Source organism: Coregonus clupeaformis, chromosome 30 (assembly GCF_020615455.1).
Source record: "Coregonus clupeaformis isolate EN_2021a chromosome 30, ASM2061545v1, whole genome shotgun sequence".
In the NCBI taxonomy this organism is placed as follows: Eukaryota; Metazoa; Chordata; class Actinopteri; order Salmoniformes; family Salmonidae; genus Coregonus; species Coregonus clupeaformis.
In genome coordinates, this window is record NC_059221.1 from 14,290,141 (window position 1) to 14,314,007 (window position 23,867).

The window sequence follows — 23,867 nt, forward strand, 5'->3', positions numbered from 1 at the left end:
CTGAATGAATTTCTACTGAATGAATGGCAACTTTTCAGGTAAGACTATGTTTTAGCTACAAAACATACCACAAGAAGACACAGACAAAGGCAAATGCAAGAATCAAACAATTGAAACTGTATTTCGGCAGTCATATGGAGCAAGCCACCAAAGCCCAATGTCTAATCCCTAGAGGAGCACAAACCATGAGCATTATATAAACGCAATGGAACAATGCAGTGATACTGTACTGGTGACATGATCGAATGAGGATAGAGTGCACTAACAGGGATGACAGTGAGACACCTACCACACTTGTCCTCGTCCGAGTTGTCCCCACAGTCGTTGTCGTAGTCACACTGCCAACGGCCCGGGACACAGCGGTTGTTCTTACACCTGAACTGGTACGGCTCACACGTCCTCTCATCTACACAGAGACATACACCGTCAACTCCGTAACACAATTATATAGAGTACATGCAGTCCAGGAGGTCAACGTCGTAAAATGAACCTTCACACAGCAGAACACTACCAAAACAGAAAGATCTGCCACGAAACATAACTCTACATCCTGGGTATCTGCTTCATAATTGAACCTTCTACACTAGAGGTCATTGCCAATGTTGACGACCAATCCATTTTGAGGACCAATCATACAGTGCCATGGATGTAGTCCGAGATCCTAAACAAACTCCATTGTAATAAGAACTGGAGTTCTGAAGCTGCTGGTTGAGCTGTCTCTCTGTTCCCTAGGCGACAGAACAGAACACCCACCACACTCCTCTTTGGGTTCGTCAGATGAGTCTCCACAATCATTTTCTCCGTCACACTTCCACCGGGCCGGGATGCAGCGTCCAGAGTCCTTACAGCGGAACTCATCCACGCCACACGTCATCTGGGCTGGAGGGGGGAGGAGAGGAGGGGGGAGGGGAAGAGGGGGGAGGGGAAGAGGGGGAGAGATTGAGGCTTGTAACAGGCCAGATAGACTGAGTAAAGTAAAAGGTGATGGGGGAGGATGTTACGAGGTCTGTAAGATCTAGTGCATTTGTAAATGACTAGTTCGGTATGTTAGCCAGAACCCGTAAGTATAAACTTGTATTCTACTTCAACATGGATGCTGAACTTGACTTGTGTGTATGTCATTAGTCTAGAAGAGTCTTCTGAAACAGAGGGGTGGGGTCTTACTGCAGTTGGCTGGTTCGTCCGATCCATCCACACAGTCATTGTCACGGTCACACACCCAGACGCGAGGGATACAGCGCTTGGTGATGGCACACTGGAACTGGGTGGGCGCACACGTGACCTCGGCTAGAGGGAGAGGGAGCAGACAGACAACTGTTACTGACTGGAAGCAACTCACAACATCAACACTTTCCTTATTATTGAACATCTATCCAGGTTAGTCTCACTGAAATGCAACCTATTTTACAAGAAAGACCTGGCACAAGACAGCAGCATGGCCAGCAGTAATACCACAATAAAGTACAAAGTACTAGACTGATACAACATGCATGTAAACACATATATGTAGATGGGGAGATGGGAAGTGTGGACTCACGGCAGTCCGTCTCATCCTCTCCCTCTCCACAGTTGTCCTGTCCGTTACAGCGGAATATTCCCGGGATACAACGGCTGGGGTGGGAGCACTTGAACTGACTGGGCAGACAGACGTGGATATCTGTAGAACAATCACACACGGAGGAAGACATGTCAGAGAAGAGAAGAGAAGAGAAAGAGATGGGGCTAAAAAGAAAGTGTGGGAGAGGGCAAGAGAGAGTGGGCGAGAATGAAAGATTGAGGGAGTGAGTGAGTGAGAAAAGAGGGAGACAGACAAAGCATGAAAGAGGCTGTACCGCAGTTGGCCTCGTCCGAATTGTCCTGGCAGTCGTTGTCGCCGTCACAGATGTAGGCTGGGTTGGTACAGATGCCTGTCCCACATTGGAACTGGCCTGGCCTGCACTTGAACTCAGCTATAAGGGAAAATGGATGACACAGACAGAGACACAGTCAGATTGAGGTTGTTTTAAAGTCTGAAACTACCCCCTACCTCTCATCCTCAGAGCCCTGTAGAAGCATCAATGACCCTTTGCTATACATCCACATACTCCTCATTCACCCATTTTATGTAGCGCTGGCTTTGCCAAGGTTGTGGGTTCAATTCCCACAGGGACCACATACACACACACTAGAAATGTATGCAAACACTTTACTAAGTTGCTTTGGATGAAAAAGTGGCACACTCACGGCATTCTGTAGGCTCGTCCGAGCGATCCCCACAGTCATCCTCCGTGTCACACTTCCACCAGAAGGGGATGCACTTGTCGTTCTTACACACAAACTGGACGTGGAGGAGAGAGGAGAGAGAGAGAGAAAATGGGTTAGCAAACATAGGGTGTTGCAAAAATTAATGACACATGAATGGCACAGAGGGGAGGAGAGAGAGAGAGAGAGAGAGAGAGAGAGAGAGAGAGAGAGAGAGAGAAAGTGAGAATGGGTTAGCAAACAGAGGATGTTGCAAAAATGAATGACACATGAATGACACATACCCTCAGCAGTCTCTAACAACAGTCTTCAGATCCTGCCTTTTAAGTTTCTGCTGATCATATCACTGAGATGAATCCTAAATAGACTGAATGGAAGTCTGATGCCTTCCCATTCATCTATTAATACCACAGCTAAATGGGGAATGTTCTACTTCCTACTTTGTTCTACTATCAAAGCCCAATTAAGAGGCTGAACTCAAGCTGATGACACACTCTACTGTGTAGATAGTGATGCTTAATTAACTCACAAAGCATAATAACAGCAATGTAATATTCTCCCATTCCACAAGAGGCTCTGCTGCCCCCTAGCTGTCTGTCCACCCAATGGCCATATCATTACACAGTCCCTCACCTGGCTGGCAGTGCAGTTGGACATGCAGGTGCGTCCATCATTGGCCAGGTAGAAGTTGGTGGGACAGGCACACTTGTAGCCCCCTCCAGGGCTCAGCAGACACAGGTTACTACATCCGCCGTTGTCTGTCTGGCACGGGTGGTTAAACACTGGAAGCATATGGGATGAAGGGAAGTCTTTTAACTGGAACTACTGTGTGTGTGTCCATGTGTGTTGTGCATGTTTATCTCTTACCCTCTGGCTGGCGGTAAGGGTGGTAGATGTGGATGTCCATGGGCCGGTGGAGGGTAGTGATCAGGGTGGTCTTGTTGATGCCCAGGGTCTTGTGACACCTGTTGATGGACTTGGTCTCCCAGTCGGTCCAGTAGATGTACTCCTCAAACAGAGTCATGGCAAAAATGTGGGGGATGTCCTGGGTAAGCACTGTGGACACAAACACACACAGTCATTGAGTAGTGACGTTATTAGTATCATATTACACAAAGGGCCCTGCATTTTACCTGGCCACCACCACATGACCTGACCAGGAAAACCGCTATTGGCAAAAACCTGGGTCCAAGAGTTTTTCCTAGTCAGGTCAAAACACTGGGGGACTTAAATTACATCACAATGTTGTCAGTCAAATGTATAGTCACACAATGCCCAACGACTAACACAGGGAAAACTGGTGATGGAGCATCAGCCATTCATGATAGCGCCTCACTACTGTCTATGGGTTATGCAACAGGAGCCACGCTTCATTGTGGCTTGCATACTTATCACGGTTACGGTCATGACTGTATGCATTTAAGAATGTTCCTCAACAATACACTCATTCTGTTTGCTCCACGTGTCTGGGACATGTTGTTATGGAAACACACCATTAGCTACCTGACTGTCCTCTGCTGTAAAAGCACAGTAGGCTACATCTACAATACACACATAGACAGACACACACACACACACGCCTGGATTGAAACAGCACACATTAGATTTAGGATGGTGGCATCTCATAATTGGTTAATTGATATTCTAAATCAGTGTTGTGGTTGAAACTTTATATGAGTCTCCTGCCACCTGGACAAGTCCAGTGGGAGTTTCTTCTATGATATTGGAGCCCGAGAGGAGATGTTGGTGGATCTACAGAGTGGCCTTTGACCAGCTCCCTCCCTTATCTGAACTCAAACAGCCTGTGTCTCCATCAGCAAACACACTGTCCCCATTAGAAAGTGTGTGTGTGTGTGCGCGCCTAGGTTAATGACCCACAGGTGGGCTAGCACCACTGTACCAGAGCACCAACATGGCTCCACTGTACACTACAGAACCAATCTATTTCCGTCAGGCACAAGGAACCATGGTCAGTCTGGTCAGGATAAGGCCCCAAGAACACATACAGTGGGGAAAAAAAGTATTTAGTCAGCCACCAATAGTGCAAGTTCTCCCACTTAAAAAGATGAGAGAGGCCTGTAATTTTCATCATAGGTACACGTCAACTATGACAGACAAAATGAGAAAAAAAATCCAGAAAATCACATTGTAGGATTTTTAATGAATTTATTTGCAAATTATGGTGGAAAATAAGTATTTGGTCAATAACAAAAGTTTCTCAATACTTTGTTATATACCCTTTGTTGGCAATGACACAGGTCAAACGTTTTCTGTAAGTCTTCACAAGGTTTTCACACACTGTTGCTGGTATTTTGGCCCATTCCTCCATGCAGATCTCCTCTAGAGCAGTGATGTTTTGGAGCTGTCGCTGGGCAACACAGACTTTCAACTCCCCTCCAAAGATTTTCTATGGGGTTGAGATCTGGAGACTGGCTAGGCCACTCCAGGACCTTGAAATGCTTCTTACGAAGCCACTCCTTCGTTGCCCGGGCGGTGTGTTTGGGATCATTGTCATGCTGAAAGACCCAGCCACGTTTCATCTTCAATGCCCTTGCTGATGGAAGGAGGTTTTCACTCAAAATCTCACGATACATGGCCCCATTCATTCTTTCCTTTACACGGATCAGTCGTCCTGGTCCCTTTGCAGAAAAACAGCCCCAAAGCATGATGTTTCCACCCCCATGCTTCACAGTAGGTATGGTGTTCTTTGGATGCAACTCAGCATTCTTTGTCCTCCAAACACGACGAGTTGAGTTTTTACCAAAAAGTTATATTTTGGTTTCATCTGACCATATGACATTCTCCCAATCCTCTTCTGGATAATCCAAATGCACTCTAGCAAACTTCAGACGGGCCTGGACATGTACTGGCTTAAGCAGGGGGACATGTCTGGCACTGCAGGTGAGATCTTGAGTGGAGCCCCAGATCGAGGGAGATTATCAGTGGTCTTGTATGTCTTCCATTTCCTAATAATTGCTCCCACAGTTGATTTCTTCAAACCAAGCTGCTTACCTATTGCAGATTCAGTCTTCCCAGCCTGGTGCAGGTCTACAATTTTGTTTCTGGTGTCCTTTGACAGCTCTTTGGTCTTGGCCATAGTGGAGTTTGGAGTGTGACTGTTTGAGGTTGTGGACAGGTGTCTTTTATACTGATAACAAGTTCAAACAGGTGCCATTAATACAGGTAACGAGTGGAGGACAGAGGAGCCTCTTAAAGAAGAAGTTACAGGTCTGTGAAAGCCTGAAATCTTGCTTGTTTGTAGGTGACCAAATACTTATTTTCCACTATAATTTGCAAATAAATTCATTAAAAATCCTACAATGTGATTTTCTGGATTTTTTCCCCCTCAATTTGTCTGTCATAGTTGACGTGTACCTATGATGAAAATTACAGGCCTCTCTCATCTTTTTAAGTGGGAGAACTTGCACAATTGGTGGCTGACTAAATACTTTTTTCCCCCACTGTATATACAGTGAGGGAATAAAGTATTTGATCCCCTGCTGATTTTGTACGTTTGCCCACTGACAAAGACATGATCAGTCTATAATTTGAATGGTAGGTTTATTTGAACAGTGAGAGACAGAATAACAACAACAAAATCCAGAAAAACACATGTCAAAAATGTTATAAATTGATTTGCATTTTAATGAGGGAAATAAATATTTGACCCCTCTGAAAAACATGACTTAGTACTTGGTGGCAAAACCCTTGTTGGCAATCACAGAGGTCAGACGTTTCTTGTAGTTGGCCACCAGGTTTGCACACATCTCAGGAGGGATTTTGTCCCACTCCTCTTTGCAGATCTTCTCCAAGTCATTAAGGTTTCGAGCCTGACGTTTGGCAACTCGAACCTTCAGCTCCCTCCACAGATTTTCTATGGAATTAGAAAATTGAATTTTCTATGGAATCGTCCCTTTGATGTGGTGAAGTTGTCCTGTCCCCTTAGCAGAAAAACACCACCAAAGCATAATGTTTCCACCTCCATGTTTGACGGTGGGGATGGTGTTCTTGGGGTCATAGGCAGCATTCCTCCTCCTCCAAACACGACGAGTTGAGTTGATGCCAAAGAGCTCGATTTTGGTCTCATCTGACCACAACACTTTCACCCAGTTCTCCTCTGAATCATTCAGATGTTCATTGGCAAACTTCAGACGGGCCTGTATATGTGCTTTCTTGAGCAGGGGGACCTTGCGGGCGCTGCAGGATTTCAGTCCTTCACGGCGTAGTGTGTTACCAATTGTTTTCTTGGTGACTATGGTCCCAGCTGCCTTGAGATCATTGACAAGATCCTCCTTTGTAGTTCTGGGCTGATTCCTCACCGTTCTCATGATCATTGCAACTCCACAAGGTGAGATCTTGCATGGAGCCCCAGGCCGAGGGAGATTGTCAGTTCTTTTGTGTTTCTTCCATTTGCGAATAATCGCACCAAATGTTGTCACCTTCTCACCAAGCTGCTTGCCGATGGTCTTGTAGCCCATTCCAGCCTTGTGTAGGTCTACAATCTTGTCCCTGACATCCTTGGAGAGCTCTTTGGTCTTGGCCATGGTGGAGAGTTTGGAATCTGATTCATTGATTGCTTCTGTGGACAGGTGTCTTTTATACAGGTAACAAACTGAGATTAGGAGCACTCCCTGTATAAAAGACACCTGGGAGCCAGAAATCTTTCTGATTGAGAGGGGGTCAAATACTTATTTCCCTCATTAAGATGCAAATCAATTTATAACATTTTTTTAATGCATTTTTCTGGATTTTGTTGTTGTTATTCTGTCTCTCACTGTTCAAATAAACCTACCATTAAAATGATAGACTGATCATTTCTTTGTCAGTGGGCAAACGTACAAAATCAGCAGGGGATCAAATACTTTTTTCCCTCACTGTAACCTACATATATCCCAACTCTACTATGAAACCTCCATGATGACCAAGATATGGGCGGGGAGAGAATTCTCTCAAAACATGCTTTATGTGCAACATGCTCTAGTGTCAAAATGTGAGGAATTCAAATCAGGAACTCCTCTGCATCCCTCCATTCTTCTGCATGGTTGGCTGACAATATAAAGTATTGTCCTTAGTCTGGTAACAAGGCTTGGGGTATTCAGACATCATGCATATAACAGCCTCCTCAGTAGTCTGACAGAACAATAGTCTTCTCTCTCAATTGAATGGGCTTTATTGGCATGGGAAAAACTCCCTCCCTCCCTCCAACTCCCTCCCTCCAACTCCCTCTCCCGGCTCTAACCGGCACCACTGTGACCTGTGCGCTGGACCGTGGTTCTCATACAATTGTATATGTGTGTGTGTGTGTTTGCATGCATGCATGCGTGAGCATCTGCACATCTGTGTGTGTGTAGGCTACTGTATGTCAATATGCATTACCTGTGTGTCTGTTGGTCCCATCCAAGCTGGCGAACTCGATGTAGTCCTCTCTGGCGTCGGCCCAGTAGATGCGGTCGTTGATGAAGTCTAATGTAAGACCATTAGGCCAGGTGATCTTATCTTCTACAATCACACTTCTGTTGGAGCTGTCCATCCCGATCCGCCCTATGTGGGGGTTGTCACCCCAGTCTGACCAGTACAGGTACCTGAGGAACAAGACAGGGTACAGCATCATATTATTACACCATCAGAATCATTATTCGAGAAAAAGAGCACCATCTTGTAGACATGGTCCTTGGAGCCGGATAGGACATGGCCTGACCAGGAAAAACTCTAGGTACTAGTTGTAGCCTAAATGTGGATGTGGTCAGGAAGAACTCCTGTCCTTAACATTCCATTATATTTCACAATTCATTCGTACAGAGTCTCAGACCATACAGGAGTTTATAGTTTAACCTCATGTTCTGTATGTATCATACTCTTGGCTGTCCCTCTTACCCGTTGCGTACGTCCAAAGCCACAGCGCGTGGTTCCTTCAGGCCGGTGTTCACCAGGACCGACCGGAAGGCTCCGCCTAGCTTGGACACCTCGATGGTGTCCCGCCCCTTATCACACCAGTACAGGTTTCCTCCCACCCAGTCTACAGCCAATCCGTCTGGGTTACTGAGGGAGGTCCGGTGCAGCACCTGGACAAGAGCCAATCAGAGAGTCAGATACTGGCCAACTAACCAACCAGAGTCATATACGGGCCAACTGTCCAATCAGAGCCGCAGAAAGGCCAACTGTTCAATAAGAGAGAATTAAACTAGCCTACTGTCCAATGAGAATAACAGACTTGAGAAATATCCAATCTGAAAGCCATTAACAGGTCAGTTGTCTAATCAGAGAGTCACAGACAGGCCAACAGACCAATCAGAGTCACTAACAGCTCAATGGTCCAATCAGAGCCAAGGACTAGCCAGCTGTCCACAGACTCAATGAGAGTCACAGACCGGACAACTGCCATACTGACCTCAATGTTGCTGCCGTTGATGTTCATACGTCGTATCATGGAGCCCTGAGTGGTCACGTCTGTCCAGTAGATCATCTGCTCTGCATAGTGGAAGTCCAGAGCCACTGCGTTGTTCAGGCCCTGGTACCCACACATACATTTTAAACATATTATCTGGATCCACAAATGATATTACACATACACACAAATCATGTTTATAATCATGGCAACAAAAAGCTCCACTCCTCCAAGCATACACACTCGAATGCACGCACAGACATGCCCACAAACATGACACACACATACATACAGGATATAGCCTACATCTGTTTAGATATCACTATCACTGATAATAAATACTCATATAAACTGACACCTGGTTAAATAGCACACTGATCCCACACAGTGCTTGCTGTCTCACCTGTTTTATCAGAGTGTAGTTGGTGCCATCCAGGTCCAGCTTCCTCAGGTAGTATCGGTTGGCAAAGATCAGGAAGGGCTCCTCATCTGTAGGGAGACAGACCGATAGAGGATAAGAGTTAGGGGGACCAGAAAAGGGCTCTGTACATGGTTGAAGTTGTCATAAAGAGAGGCACATGCTCCCAACACTAAGAGATGGGTCATGCTCCTTGGGGCCCGCAATGGAATACATTTGAAAACATTTTACAACGGAAAAATCCAAGTAGTCCCCGCTGTTGGTCTTACCAGACGTGGACTTGCAGATAGTAGGATTGTCCGGTCGTAGCTGGAAGCCCTCCACACAGAGACAGTGGAAGGATCCGTGTGTGTTGATACAGCGCTGGGTGCAAGGGTAGGATGTGGTACATTCATCTATATCCACACACGTCTTCCCATCCCGCTTCAGCTGGAAACCAGGGTGACACCTGCACTGTAGGGCCCAGGGGACACACAAACAGCATGTCAAATACAGTAGAACACCTTTATAGCTACGCTAGGTCGGTGCTATACCAGCAGACTCACATGGTTCACCAATAGGAGGGAGATGAGACTGAGGTGGACAGATCTGATAATGTCGCAGAATTGCCAGGTTGTATTACACTGGTAGAAATATTGCAAACATGCACACAAGCTACATGCAGACACACGCACACACAAACACGCACACACACAAACACAGCCCTTACCTTGAAGCCTATCTTGAGGTCCTCACAGAGCTGGGAGCAGCCACTCTGCTTGCTGTTGAGACACTCGTTGATGAAGCAGTTGAGTTCGTCAGAGCCGTCACCACAGTCGTCGTTACGGTCACACAGCAACGTCTCGTTAAGACACTTCCCATTACGACACATGTAGGCAGAGTCGTTACACTTCCTCTCTGTAGGTCAAAATAACGCAGTTTAGGTTATGCAGAATGAAGGGCTAATAGCTCCAACAAGTAAGGATGCTTTACTGCTATGGCCACAGAGAACATTAAAGTTGCACTATGCAGAAATCGCTCCTCCATTTCCTGGTTGCTAAAACCCTAATAGTTTGCCTAATTTCATTTTATGTGACAAAATAAGCTAGTATAGTGTAAAGAATCATTGTACCATCTAAACAACTGTGAAATATATTTTCCATAACCAAAAATATTGTATTTTCAACTGTTTGAAGCTGGTGTACAAAACCGAAAGACGCAAAAACAAAACTTAAGAACGGGAAGCATAGAAATGGAGCACATAGAACAGATCTACCACTTCTTAGATAGATCTATAACTCACTTTTCTATATGCATTTGGTCAGGTCGCCCAAAAAGTTACATATTGCCCCTTTAATATGTCTGAGTCGACAGTGGCTTTTTACATTTTTTACCAAAACAAAACCTACTGTGAGGGATGCTATGGCCTTTTCAGCAGAAGCCATATGCAATTGAATTAGTTAACAATGCAACCTCAAAATTACACACAAATGCAGTGTCATACTGTATATTTCTATAGTATAGATACAGAACACTGTCAGTTAGACCTGAGTCTGTGCACTGGGGGTTCTTGGGGGCTTCATCAGAGCGGTCCTGACAGTCAAAATCTCCATCACACTCCCAGCTCTTCCGGTTGAGGCAGCGGCCGTTGTTACAGCGGAACTCCTCCGGCCCACACGTCGGGTACTCTACATGGGTAGAGAGGTAAGCATGTCAGCACTGAGACATCGGCTGAGTCTCAATAACTGTAAAATGGTCTCCTTTCTACACCCCTATTCCTTCATTATTACCAATAACTGAGAGGAATGACAGGTTTTCAACATATGGCTTCCACTTATTCTGTACTACCAGATCAGTGGTTAAGGGAAGAAGGAATGAACACAAGAAACACATAACATCCCCCAGCATCCCTTCATCCCAGTCTCCTCCTCGGTGCTCACGCAGCGTCACACACTCACCACACTGTGGGGACTCATCGGATCCGTCGGAGCAGTCGATGTCGTGGTCACACACAAAGTGCTTGGGGATACACTGTCTGTTCTGACACATGAACTCATTCTCTTCACAGGTGTTGTTGTACACTGAAAGAGAGAGAGAGAGAGAGAAAGTGAGAATGGGTTAGCAAACAGAGGGTGTTGCAAAAATGAATGACACATGAATGACACATACCCTCAGCAGTCTCTAACAAGAGTCTTCAGATCCTGCCTTTTAAGTTTCTGCTGATCATATCACTGAGATGAATCCTAAATAGACTGAATGGAAGTCTGATGCCTTCCCATTCATCTATTAATACCACAGCTAAATGGGGAACATTCTACTTTCTACTTAGTTCTACTATCAAAGCCCAATTCAGGTGTGGTGATTATTATGGAGTGAGTGGAGGTGTTGAGAGGTGTCCTCCAACTCACAGCAGCCATCTTTGATGGGTACCAGCCATAGGGGCAGAGTACTATACTATCAAAGCCCAATTCAGATAAACTGTGGTGATTATTAGGACATTTGGGGACGTGTTGTGGTTGTCCTCCTACTCACAACAGAGGAAAATAAATGCTGTTGCTACCTCACTTTCAAACCAAGGTGCCTAAACAGTGGAGCAAACTGAAGAAGACTACTACTCACAGCAGCCAGCCTTGACGCTCTCGTCAGCCCCGTCCAGACAGTCCTTATCCCCGTCACACTTCCAGCGCTGAGGGACACACACATGAGTGCCGGGACACTGGAATGCCTCTGGGCTGCACGTCTTGGTTTCTATGGCAACGTAGGAGATATGAACAGGTTAGATAACTTTAGACTAGCGGTTGACATTAATAAAATGAAATTGATCAATCAACCTATCAATCAACCAACCAATCAATCAATCAACTTATCAGGCTCCTCCTGTGTAAATATGTTTGGGAGAATTTGGGAATCCTGTTGGTAATTGCTGTCAATGTCAGCAGTGGGAATGGTAGAAAACTATGTCTGATCTGGGCATAGATCATAGGAGTGGGATGAGTCACTCACTGCATCTGCTGTCCTCGTCACTATTGTCACCACAGTCGTCAGCGCCGTCACACACCCAGTGGTTGGAGATACAGCGATGGTTCCCACACTCAAACTCGGTGGACATACAGAACTTATCTGCAAAGACAGAGGGAAAATGTTATCGAATTTAATCTGGGTTACTTTGTGTAAGAATAAATTTATCACCAAATGTACAAAAAATATTGAAATTAGGACAACTTCTTTGAATGAACTTTTAAACTTTGATCTATGCCTTTTGTGTTTATCTATTGAAAATGCAGGGAGACAACTGTCACGCCCTGACTCAGGGGACTCGTATATGTTGAGTCAGGGTGTGTATATTCCTTGTTGTATATATTCTATGTTGTATTCTAGTATGTATAGATCTATGTTGGCCGGTGTGGTTCCCAATCAGAGGCAGCTGTCGCTCGTTGTCTCTGATTGGGGATCATACTTAGGCAGCCTATTGGCACTGTGTAGTTGTGGGATCTTGTAAGGTATGTTGTGTGTTCTACCTTGGACTTCACGTTTCGGTTGTTGTTTTGTCGTTGTGTTGATAAGTTAAAATAAACATGTACGTATATCACGCTGCGCCTTGGTCTGACCCGTCATTCAACGAACGTGACAACCACACTGTTTTGATCTTGATGGCACGACAGTACAATACAAAGTTGTGTATTACATCAGTTAAGGGAATGGGGGAAGCACAGAAGGTATCTATATTGGTCAAGTAGACTGACCACAGTGGGTCTCGTCAGCTCCGTTCTCACAGTCGTTCTCCTTGTCACAGGTCCAGCTCATAGGGATACAGCGACCACTGGGGCACGCAAAGAAGTTCACCGGGCACTTCAGCTTCTTCTTGTCTGGTGGAGAGAGACAGAGAGTACAGTGTAACGCTTTGAATATCCTAAAGAAGTTCGGCAATGAGTCAGACCGGGGGTTCAAATAGCTATGCTTCATTGCCTGCACAATGTAACCAATAGAGTAGTCCCAAAAGTGCCACCCCGCCCATTTTGGCACTGTTTGAAAGAAAACGCATAACATTTAAAGCCCTGTCTGAATGATATAGTGCACAATAGGCCATAAAAGGAGAAAGGTAAGATATGTCTGTCTCTCAGTTACCTGGGCAGTTTCTCTCATCTGAGAAGTCTCCACAGTCATTGTTGCCGTCACACTGCCAGGAAGGCAGGTAGCACAGTGTGGTCCTCTCACAGCTCTGAAAGGTCGCCCCCTTCACCCCCAGACGGAAGTAGCGGGAACAGTCAGTTGGCACTGGGGAGGAGAGACATCATACATTAATGAAAAATCATTAGTGATTAGTTGAGGGGCTCTTGGGAGCAGTATCTGTCCATTCAACATGGAGTGTATAGGAAATGGAACCCTAAATAGCACTACCTTTGATCAGAGTCATATGTGGGCTATGTTAAAAATGTATGCACTAGCTACAGTATATAGTGAATAGTGTTCCATTTCAGACGCATTCCATACTGAACAGCAGTTCTTGATTAGCGATACAGGATGGGTCAGAGAAAGAGCTCAAATGATCTTTCTTTCCAGATATCCAACATGTAAAGATGGGTTGTAGACTTACAGCAGTTCATCTCGTCACTAGCGTCCTCACAGTTGACCACCTGGTCACATCGGCTGGAGTTGGAAATGCAGCTTCCATCTCGACACTGGAACTCTCCAGCTTTGCACAGGGTCACTGGAGAACACACACACATTAGAATGAATATAGTAACACGCACGCACACACACACACACACACACACACACACACACACACACACACACACACACACACACACACTACTTACTGTTGCAGGGCAGCTCGTCTGAGTGATCTCCACAGTCGTCAGTCCCGTCACACCAGAACATGTGACCGATGCAGCGTCCATTGATACAGCGCCTGTAGCCTTTCTTACACAGCCGGTTCGCTGCAGAGAGGAAGTCCATCATTAGACATTGTCCTCTAGTTGTCTTACTATGACTAATACAATATCACTAAACAATTATTATACTATTCTCTCTCCTGAAATTAAACTGACATCCAAATTCTTTCATTTGTAGTGCAAAGATGGTGAACAGCAACACTGTGCATGTATTTCAAGAAGCACAGATTTCAAGTACTCACGCATGCACACACACACAGACTCACCGCAGTAGGACTGCTTCTCGTCTGACTTGTCCTTGCAGTGGGCCATGCCATCACAGGTCAGGCTGTAGTTGATGCAGTCCCCGTTGCCACACTCAAAGTCATCCACACTGCCACACGACGTGTTCAGAGCTACAGTAGTAGGAACGGGAAGAGATAGAGACAGTCAGCACCATGTATCCTAACCAGACTGTGACACTAACGAGAACCTATTGATTGACTCGCCCTTGGACTGATCATCGTCATCAAAATTAGCATTTCGCTCAGTGGGTTAACACCAGTTTTCAGGTCTGATTTCTACACTTCTCCCCAGAGACTGGCTTTGGAAGATTACAGGCAGTTACTCATCACCCAAGCATAGTTCAGCCAACCACCACTGCTCCAACTGTCCCCAGGCCCCGCCCCTTCTCACCTGAACAGGAGTTGTCCTCCAGGAGTCTGCGGTCTCCACGGCAACTACAGTTGACCCTCGCATCTGAGGTGAGCAGACACAGGTCCTGACAGCCCCCGTTGTTGGTCAGACAGGGAGAGAACTCACCTGGTAGAATCAATCAATCAATCAAATGTACTTATATAGCCTTTTTCACAAAAACAGTTGTCACAAAGAGCTTTACAGTAACCCTGTGTAATATCTGTGTAAGTCTATTTGCATAGACATGATTAAGTGTGCCAATTTGAAACCATCTAGACTACATTGAACTCAATTGGCAGTTCATCAGCATAAATGACCCGCCCCCTTTTGACCTTCCAACGAGTTCCATCACTCACAGCTGTTGGTGTCGTTGGCCACAGCGATGATTCCCATTGGCTGCTGGGGGATGTCATTTCTCAGCAACCTCATGTCTCCACCCACAAACTTGTCAGCTCTGAGCACGGCCCTGCGGACCCAGTCAGTCCAGAAGATGTAGTTTCCATACACTGCCAGGCCAAACGGATGCACCGGCTCATTCTTCACAACCACCTATAGGGGGAAGTCACATGGTTAGTAAGAAAAGTGGTTGTTTGAAGACAAACAAAAGGCACAACACTCTCACCATAGAAAATAACAGCTCTTATTTCGATTCAAAACAAATAAAATGGTTAGATAAGAGAAAACCCCATCTGCAGACCCTTGGAGTCTATAGTGGCTGGCGTCAACTCTGTCCCAAGAAGTCACAGATAACGGCGTTGACATAGGTAACAGAGGTGACTCACATAGCGGTTGCTGCCGTCGTACTCGCAGCGCTCTATCTTGTCCAGTGTGGCGTCTGAGAAGTAGAGTTTCTCGGCGCGGTGGTCTATGGCCAGGCCGTTGGGGGTGCGGATGTCATTACCGATGATCACCAGAACGTTGGCACCAGACAGACTGGCACGCATGATACTGGGAGACTGCTCGTTCCAGTTGGTCCAGAACATCAGACTAGTAGAGAAGGACAACAGGAAGTAAAGGGAGAGTTTAAAATAGCTTTGGAAAATGGCTCAGATACGTCAAATAAACAGACAGTTTGGCAGAAAGACAAAATAATAGAGTCAATGAATAAATTACTCCAGTAATGGACTAATAAAGTGACCTAACAGCTACGGTTGACATTTCAGCCATCAAATCAAATCTAGTAGTCATCAAAAAGCATATGGAATCTAGACCAAATTGTCAGGGGCTTTGAAACGTAATTCACATTACTTCTATTCTACATTCAAAAAATACAAAGAACATCGCTGCCACTCACTCTTGACACTCGTCCAGTACAAAGGCCCTGGGGTGGTCGTCTCCAGACATGGTGACCACAGTGTTGCGGTCGTAGGCCTGCGGTCGGCTCTGGTCGACCGTGTGTCGGGTGATGGTGGAGGTGGTGTAGCTAGTCCAATAGAGGGTGTCCCAGCCACGGTGGTACGCCAAGCCCTCCACTGAGCCTACATCTGGGGTAGAGAGAGAGAGAGAGTACAGAGGGGGAAAGACAGTCAGTAAAGGTGTAGGCCATATTGAGGGACTGGGACAGTGCAGTAGAAAACAGGACAAGACATGATTAAGGTTTCACTGCCCTGTCATCCTTTAGTGTAGTGGTCACAACACGGTCAATACTACGGTCACAGACCTTGGTGGGTCACTAGCAAACAGACAAAGAGAGCCAATGAAAGAGCATAGCCTGCTTAGAAGGAAGCAACTACAAATCCAAACAACTACATCAGAAAAAAAGAAGGGAACGCCTCTGTGTACGTAGTGCTGGCAAAGGGAGCAAACCTCTTTACAAAGGTCCTTAAGGGGTGAATTCAACTTCAATGAATCATCATTAAAAGATGGAATAAGTTGCAAGCATGGTAAACGTTCCAGAAATGTAAATGGCAATAGGAAAGGTTCTTATACGGGCATGTCCATCCAAATCAGCTGTTGAATGGTAAAAAGCTGTGAGGAGAAAGAGAGAGAGGGGAGATAGAGAAAGACAGCGAGAGATCGAGAGAGAGAGGAGAAAGAAAGAAAGGATAAATGGTACAGTGCTATGAGTGAAGGACCTTGCCATGCCTGCTGTTCAGTATCATCCTGTCATTTCATGGCTGACTGCCTGCACACACACGCACACCGCTCCTCTCCCAGCGGACCCTGTTATTCATGGTGACTTGTTATTCCAGGAAGAAAAGAAAAAATGACACCACTAGAGCAAATTCTGTCACTTTACGGAAATGAGCTGGGGTGAAGGACTCAGCCGCATGTAGTGCCCACCCACGCACGCACGCACACGCACACAATGTAGCTTCTCCCTCTACAGTTTTCATTTCAGAACCCGTTTCCGACTCAAGTAGCTGTGTGACACCCAGCAGAGTAGGGAGGTCACCCAAACATAATCCCCTATAGACTCTTTCAAGGTTCATCCCTTATGGGCTTTTCATCATCTGCTGGCGTCACACCACTGTCCATTTTTATGACAGCAATTGCTCAATAATAAAAGTCTGGACACTCCATGTAACTGTTTGCTCATGGTCAAAAGTCAATAATTACTTATTTTTCTCCCTGGTGTTTAATGTGGATGGAGGAGGGCTGTAAATCAACCTTAGTGCACCTAAAGACAAGCAGTCATACTGTAGCAGAGAGGGTCCACCATAAGAACAGGCCAGCATTTAAAGCTAACCAACCAGAACTCTACTAAGGTGGCGTCCAAGCCACAGTCGATATTCTACATCCTTGAAATTCCTAGTGACAAGGGCAGACAAAAAAGAGATGTTGGTGAGGAATCTAGCAAACAACTGGTTAATCAGTAAAGCTATTCAAAGGTTATGTTCCTGCCAGTGTTAGTGTGTTCTGAACTGTAATTTCCCAGAAACACATCTGTGACTCTCCTCCTCCTCCCCTCTCCTATCTCAGCCCCTGTTCAAACAGTAGTAAACTAAAACCGCGCTGTTCCAATGCTGACAACATTACCTATCCGACAGACGAACAGGGAGTATCGTTCTCAAGACAAACAAAGCCCTCTTTCCCTGTCTTTCTTCTGTACTCTTTTTTTGTTTTGTTCCTTCTCTCTCGTTCTTGGTTGTTCAGCCTCTTCTCTAGCTGCCTGAGGAATCTGAATCTGTGGCCAGGCAGGCAGGATACCTGAATTAGCCTCATAATGGACGACAACACTACAGACACCGCTGTGAGGCACTTAACATCATGTAGAATTGACTGCATTTAATGGCAACTGAGATGGCAGCCAGCGACAGCCATTCCTTTGTATTATAGTGTTGCTTGGTTTCAACAAATCAATACAACATTAAGGAAGAGACTGGATTTACATTTTTCAATACAAGCTCAGGGCCAGAACTGGATTGATATTTTCTTTGTTGATACATTTTTTTTTTGGGGGGGGGATACTGATATGGAACACTGTTGCAGCCAACGTCAGGGATGGACTCCTCTCTCAATGTCATAGTCTCTAAGAATAAGTATTTGTGTGTAAACTTGGATCATTAAAACTTGTTTTGGAACTCTGGAGTGGACTACGCCCCTGATTCTATGAGATTCTAGTCTTGTTGGGTGTTCTGGCCAGAGACTGTAGAAACTAAACAAACTAAATTGATGCTGCATTCTTGTCAAGTAGCAACCGCCCGGATAAAGATTGTCAACGTCTAAGCTGTGGAAACATAAAGAATCTTAACTGCATTCTAGACAAGGAAGAACCGCCCAGACACAGATGCATTGTTCAAGCTTCTAAACATTAAGGATCTTAACTGCTCAGTTAGCTGCTGCATGTCATTGTGAAAGTGTCAGTGAACCTGTCAGTCATCCTATTGAAGTGCCAATGTGGTTATGAGTGATAAGGTTTTACATTAGGAGAGGGTACAGTCCGGGGGCGTTGGGAGGAGTGTCAGTGTGTCAGAGACAGTTACTGTTATGTCACCTATTATCAGACAGTCATTATAATTACTATCAAGATTTGTGATAATTAGTAGTCCGAAAAATCAGCTCCGCCGTGTGTGTCTATGGAGGACAGAATAGAATAGAATTCAAATGTGCTTTGCAGCAAAGAACTGTGGTGAAATGCTGCTGATGAACAATAGTGATGGGGGAGCTTTGTGTAACAGTAGTAGTGGTGGGGGCCAGGGGAATGGGACAGACGGGACCGAGGTGAATAAGTTATTGGTGCCCATGCTGGACGGCCTCATCCTTGTGACAGGCCTGGCGGGCCACTGCCTGGTCATCTCCATCCTGGCTGGCCGCAGGAGGCGAGGTGATTGATTGATTGACTTTTGGGGTAAACATTTTGTACAGTTAGAAACTCGTTAAAAAGTACAAAGAAAGAAGCCCGGAGGACGACACATGAAAGCGTGAAAGAAAATATTTTTTCCACTGTGTGTGTAGGTGGGATGCCTCCTCATGGAACCGACACCCTGCTGCTGGCTCTGAGTGCTGCTGACCTGCTGCTGTTGCTCTGCCTGCCCTTCCACACCACCGCCATCGCCCTGGGCTCCTGGCCCTTCGGCAGCTTCCTCTGCAAGGTCCTTCATCTCTTGATCTTCTCATTCTTTGACTAGGGTTCATTTTTTAATATCCTTCCAGATTTAGATCTTCAACAGAATTTTTATTATCATGTTGTATAGTGCCTTGGGTATGAGAAATGCGCTTTATAACTCTATTATGATGATTGATTATTATTAGGCCGTCAGCTTCCTGGGCGTGGCCTGTTCTTCCGCCTCAGTCTTCACGCTGGCTGCGCTCGCCGTGACCCGCTACCTGACTGTGGTCCACCCCACCTGGTCCTACCGCTCCCGCATGCACAGCCGCCTCAAATTGACCGTGGCGCTCCTCTGGGTTCCCGCCACAGCCCTGGCAGCTCCGCAGTTTGCTTTCCGCATGGTGGCGGTGTCCAGCGTGTTCCACTGCTTCGCCTTCCTGGGCGGCCTCAGTCAGCTGGTATATAGCACGGCGTTGTTCCTGTTTGCCTTTGCGATACCATTGGGGGTTATTGTGATGATGTACGCCAAGATCTACTGCTTCCTGCGCCAGAAGAGACTGTTGGGACATGCCCCCCAGCTGGAGCGCTACCAGAGCCAGGTAACCTGACTAAGATGGCCGCCATCCTGTAGTCATGTTGCCGAGATATCCATGATCCATTCTAGTGTTGCATCTAGTTTTAACTCTATGCATTCTAGTGTTCAGTTTACTTCTGTGACCCACAGGTGACCCACACGTCAGCGCTGCTGGTGCTGGTCTTCACCCTCTGCTGGTTGCCCTCCTATGGCCTCATGTTCTCCCTCTTAGGTGCCTACATAATTTTTTAATTTTTTAATCTGAATATTGTCTTTTCAATTGTTGTAATATTGTGAACTGGATTAAACTTCTATCGCTCCCTCTCTCCCTCACAGGGGGAAAGATCTCCAGTATCCCCAGCTACCGCTGTATAGCCATCTTTGTCCGCCTCCTGGCGTCTTCTGCAGCGGTGGTTAACCCCGTCCTCTACATGTTCATGTCCAATAAGTTCAGGAGGGATCTGATGGACTTGGGCCGGGAGAGATGGGAGGGGTGCAGGCGGTGTATAGTAGGGTGTAAGGGGGTGGTGGGGGGAAGGGACATGGTGCAGCCCTTCAACCCTGTGGAGCTGGATACGCCACCACTACCCCTACCCGGATTCTAAGGGTTACTATGAAAACTCTATGGACATTCTGTGGATACTTAATGGATACTCTTTAATGACGCTCTATGGACATTCTATGAACTTTCTATGGAAACTTTAAGGACCACTATAGGCACTCAATAGTCCACTCTATGGACCATTGTGGACCTTCTATGGACACTAGGGAAACATGTTTGATTTGAATAAGATCTGTCTTACAACCTCAACATCATTTCATTTCAATAAACACAATTAGCTCAGCTGAGGCCATTTCCTTTTTCCTGTTTGTCATAGCACAAACTGATTAAAACTGTGTGTGTACGAGTGTGTGAAAACTGGGCTAAAATTGTCAATTCTATGTGATGCCCTGCTCAATAGTTGAGAGGATCAGCAAGAATGTTTTGTCTCGTCGACAATATAACATAACATGGTAAATGTTAGATACTCACTCTCCACCACCATCTTGAGGTCCGATCCATCATCATTGATCTGCTGGATGTTTCCAAAGTGTATATCACTGAAGAAGATCCGGTTGGCTCCCCTCCCCCCTCCTCCGCGGTAGTCGAAGGTCAGAGCTATTACATTTTTCATGTGTTCTGGGTCCTCGAAGGGCTTGATGGGGGCGTTCAGGTTGGTCTCATCTGATAGGTGGATGCTCTTCAGAATGGTCCGCTCAGAGTAGAGCAGGTAGCTGTCGTAGTCGCGGCAACTGCGGCTGTCCTCGGCCAGCATGCCGTGTGCGCAGGCGCAGGTTCGCTCCCCGTTGCCGCGGTAAAGGCAGAGCTGTTCGCAGCCGCCGTTGTTGTCTTTACAGATGTTGGTGCCTGAGGGAGAGACACACTGGTCACACACACTGGTCACACACACTGGTCACACACACTGGTCACACACAGTCTCATAGACACACACACTGGTCACACACAGTCTCATAGACACATCAGTCTCATACACACATCAGTCTCATACACACATCAGTCTCATACACACATCAGTCTCATACACACATCAGTCTCATAGACACATCAGTCTCATAGACACATCAGTCTCATAGACACATCAGTCTCATACACACATCAGTCTCATACACACATCAGTCTCATACACACATCAGTCTCATAGACACATCAGTCTCATACACACATCAGTCTCATAGACACATCAGTCTCATACACACATCAGTCTCATAGACACATCAGTCTCATAGACACATCAGTCTCATACACACATCAGTCTCATACACACATCAGTCTCATACAACTTAACACAGCACACCAGGGTAAGAGAGAATTCCATTCCATTTCAGTCAATACAGGATTTCAGCCCCTTTTTTTACTTTTCCTTTGAAATACCAATTAAACTCCTGCGTGGACCAATTTAAAATGAAATGGATCCCAACCCTGCCGCACACATGTTTTCTGTGTGTTTCTGTTAGGGGTTAAATGTTCTTACCTTGTTGCCTGTCCCTGTTGAAGACCTTGATGTCCTTCAGCTGTACACCAATGCCTGTCCTCAGATACACATATTCTGTAGCATTGTCTTTGTTGCCTCTCTTGATAGAACCGTTGGCATGAGTCCTGGTCCAACACGACACACAAAACACTATCAGTCACTTTCAAACAGGCTTTGAGGTAAAACAGCACAAATTGTATTAAATGACAATCACGCAATGGGAATCTCAGGTTAGTAAATAGCAGGACGGCATAAGATGTTAGGAGTTGCATACTGCATCCTGTAGTCCTTTCTGTTTGTCTATGGCCTATGCTCCTTAAAGGAGCCAAGCTCTTTAGTCAAGTAAATCAAGCATACTATAGCAGGGTAGCAGGGAATATTAAGGGTCAAACAAAGACAGAGGAGGTGACAGGGATACGACAGCAGGGATCTCACCTATCACTCCAGTAGATGTAGCCCTCGAAGACGGACACAGCGAACATGTCCATGTTGTTGTTAACCAGCACCACCTCTCTGTTCTCTCCTGTCTCCAGGTTGATACGCTCTATGCGATCTGTCCGCGCATCACACCAGTACAACAGGCCCTCCTACACACACAAACAATCAGACAAATATTCAAACCGTTTTTTTCCTCAACAACAAGGTTGTAAAGCGGAGAGAGGAGAAAAATGCTGGATGTGTGTGAATCCGAAAGATGGATACGTGTGTGTGTGTGTACTGCACCCTGTAGTCGATAGAGATTCCGTTGGGCCACATGATGCTGGAGTTCACCAGGACTAATCTCTGAGAACCGTCCAGACGGGCCCTCTCTATACGGGGGACCTGACCCCACTCTGTCCAGAACAGATACCTGCAGGGACACACAGACACACACATACTCATATGAGTTTGAAGGCAAGAACATTTTTGCTCTCTAGATTGCTCTATGGATTAAATACCACAATGAAAGCGTATTTACAGTGTACCATCATATGACCAGCTATTGCTTGTAATTATTAATCAAAGTGTAAACATTGCTGGTTGCTGGACTAATAATAGCCAATAGGTAACCGTGTTATGACACACAGAGCACTACAGTACCCACAGACACCCAATCCCCAGTCAGAGCCCCAACCACTCACCCTTTCTCTGGGTGCACAGTGATGGCGCGGGGCTTGTCCAGGCCCTGGGAGATGACGACATAGCGGAAGGATCCATTGAGTCTGGCCACCTCGATGACGTCAAAGCCCTGGTCTGTCCAGTAGATGTTACCTGACAGGGGAGGGATGGGAGGAGTCAGTGTGTGTGTGCGTGCTTGTGAGTGTATCCATGTGTGTGTGTGTGTGTGTGTGTGTGTGTGTGCGTGCATGTGTGTGTATGTGGTTGTTCTCTGACCTGCTATCCAGTCCACAGTGATGCCCTCCACCCTGCCGATGCCGTTGGTCACCACATCTTCTCTCCACGTCTGGTCTCTCTTAGCTCTGCTGATGGTGCTCAGTCCCATGTCCACCCAGTAGATAGTGTCATTGTCTACAGGACAGAGGAGATGACTGTTAGTAACCGGATACAATAATCATTACCATCACAAAATAAAGTCCTACTAAAATAGGTAGCATTTGGCCAGTAACCGAAATGTCGCTGGTTCGAATCCCGGAGCCAACTAGGTGACACATCTGCCGATGTGCCCTTGAGCAAGGCACTTAACCCTAACTGCTCCTGTAAGTCGCTCTGGATAACAGCGTCTGCTAAATTACTACAATTTAAAAAATGTAAAGGTTGCTTAAACATAATAAAGTTACATAGTAATTACTTGAAATACTGTAGGCAGGTACAGCGTAGTCAAAGTTTAGGTACACCTCTTTACAGTATGGTTGGTGTGATTACACATTAACACTCAAATGACTTGATCCTCAAACCAAACTCTTGTATTGTTGTTGGTAGGTCCACTGCAGTATACTCACCAGCGTGGAAGTCGATGCCCACTGCTAGCGAGGTGCCAGACACGGGCACCAGGGCATCAGATTGATCAGACGGATCCAGGGGGATTCCTCTAATGCCCTCATGTACTGAGTAGAGCAGGAAGGAGCCCATACCTGGAGAGAGAGTACAGAAAGCTATTAACACTCTTACCATATCCAGTATAGTCTCTGTATATTCTATACAGCATGGCTTTATAGAGGATACGGTGCTTCTATA

General features: G+C 46.0%; 2 protein-coding genes across 2 annotated transcripts in view; one reads left to right on the forward strand and one right to left on the reverse strand.

Moving 5' to 3' along the window:
* Positions 1–23,867, reverse strand: part of LOC121545850 (low-density lipoprotein receptor-related protein 1) — a 147,986-nt gene that overhangs the window by 12,015 nt on the left and 112,104 nt on the right. Inside the window, 34 exon segments of the mRNA XM_041856721.2 lie at positions 290–406; positions 754–879; positions 1,165–1,287; positions 1,538–1,657; positions 1,833–1,949; positions 2,224–2,317; positions 2,875–3,023; positions 3,109–3,297; positions 7,618–7,823; positions 8,116–8,303; positions 8,630–8,749; positions 9,030–9,115; positions 9,314–9,497; positions 9,754–9,941; positions 10,571–10,711; positions 10,982–11,104; positions 11,643–11,771; positions 12,027–12,143; positions 12,767–12,889; positions 13,149–13,298; positions 13,618–13,731; positions 13,844–13,963; positions 14,185–14,313; positions 14,594–14,719; positions 14,950–15,142; positions 15,376–15,580; positions 15,888–16,077; positions 20,693–21,067; positions 21,693–21,817; positions 22,128–22,279; positions 22,416–22,542; positions 22,814–22,943; positions 23,067–23,201; positions 23,633–23,764. Of these exon segments, the coding sequence (XP_041712655.2) occupies positions 290–406; positions 754–879; positions 1,165–1,287; positions 1,538–1,657; positions 1,833–1,949; positions 2,224–2,317; positions 2,875–3,023; positions 3,109–3,297; positions 7,618–7,823; positions 8,116–8,303; positions 8,630–8,749; positions 9,030–9,115; positions 9,314–9,497; positions 9,754–9,941; positions 10,571–10,711; positions 10,982–11,104; positions 11,643–11,771; positions 12,027–12,143; positions 12,767–12,889; positions 13,149–13,298; positions 13,618–13,731; positions 13,844–13,963; positions 14,185–14,313; positions 14,594–14,719; positions 14,950–15,142; positions 15,376–15,580; positions 15,888–16,077; positions 20,693–21,067; positions 21,693–21,817; positions 22,128–22,279; positions 22,416–22,542; positions 22,814–22,943; positions 23,067–23,201; positions 23,633–23,764 (5,043 nt within the window).
* LOC121545848 (galanin receptor type 1-like) lies at positions 17,547–20,503 on the forward strand. The gene is made up of 5 exons (XM_041856719.2): positions 17,547–18,860; positions 18,992–19,128; positions 19,289–19,684; positions 19,810–19,891; positions 19,996–20,503. The coding sequence occupies exons 1-5, from the start codon at positions 18,641–18,643 to the stop codon at positions 20,262–20,264; spliced, it is 1,104 nt and encodes a 367-aa protein (XP_041712653.2). The 5' UTR covers positions 17,547–18,640; the 3' UTR covers positions 20,265–20,503.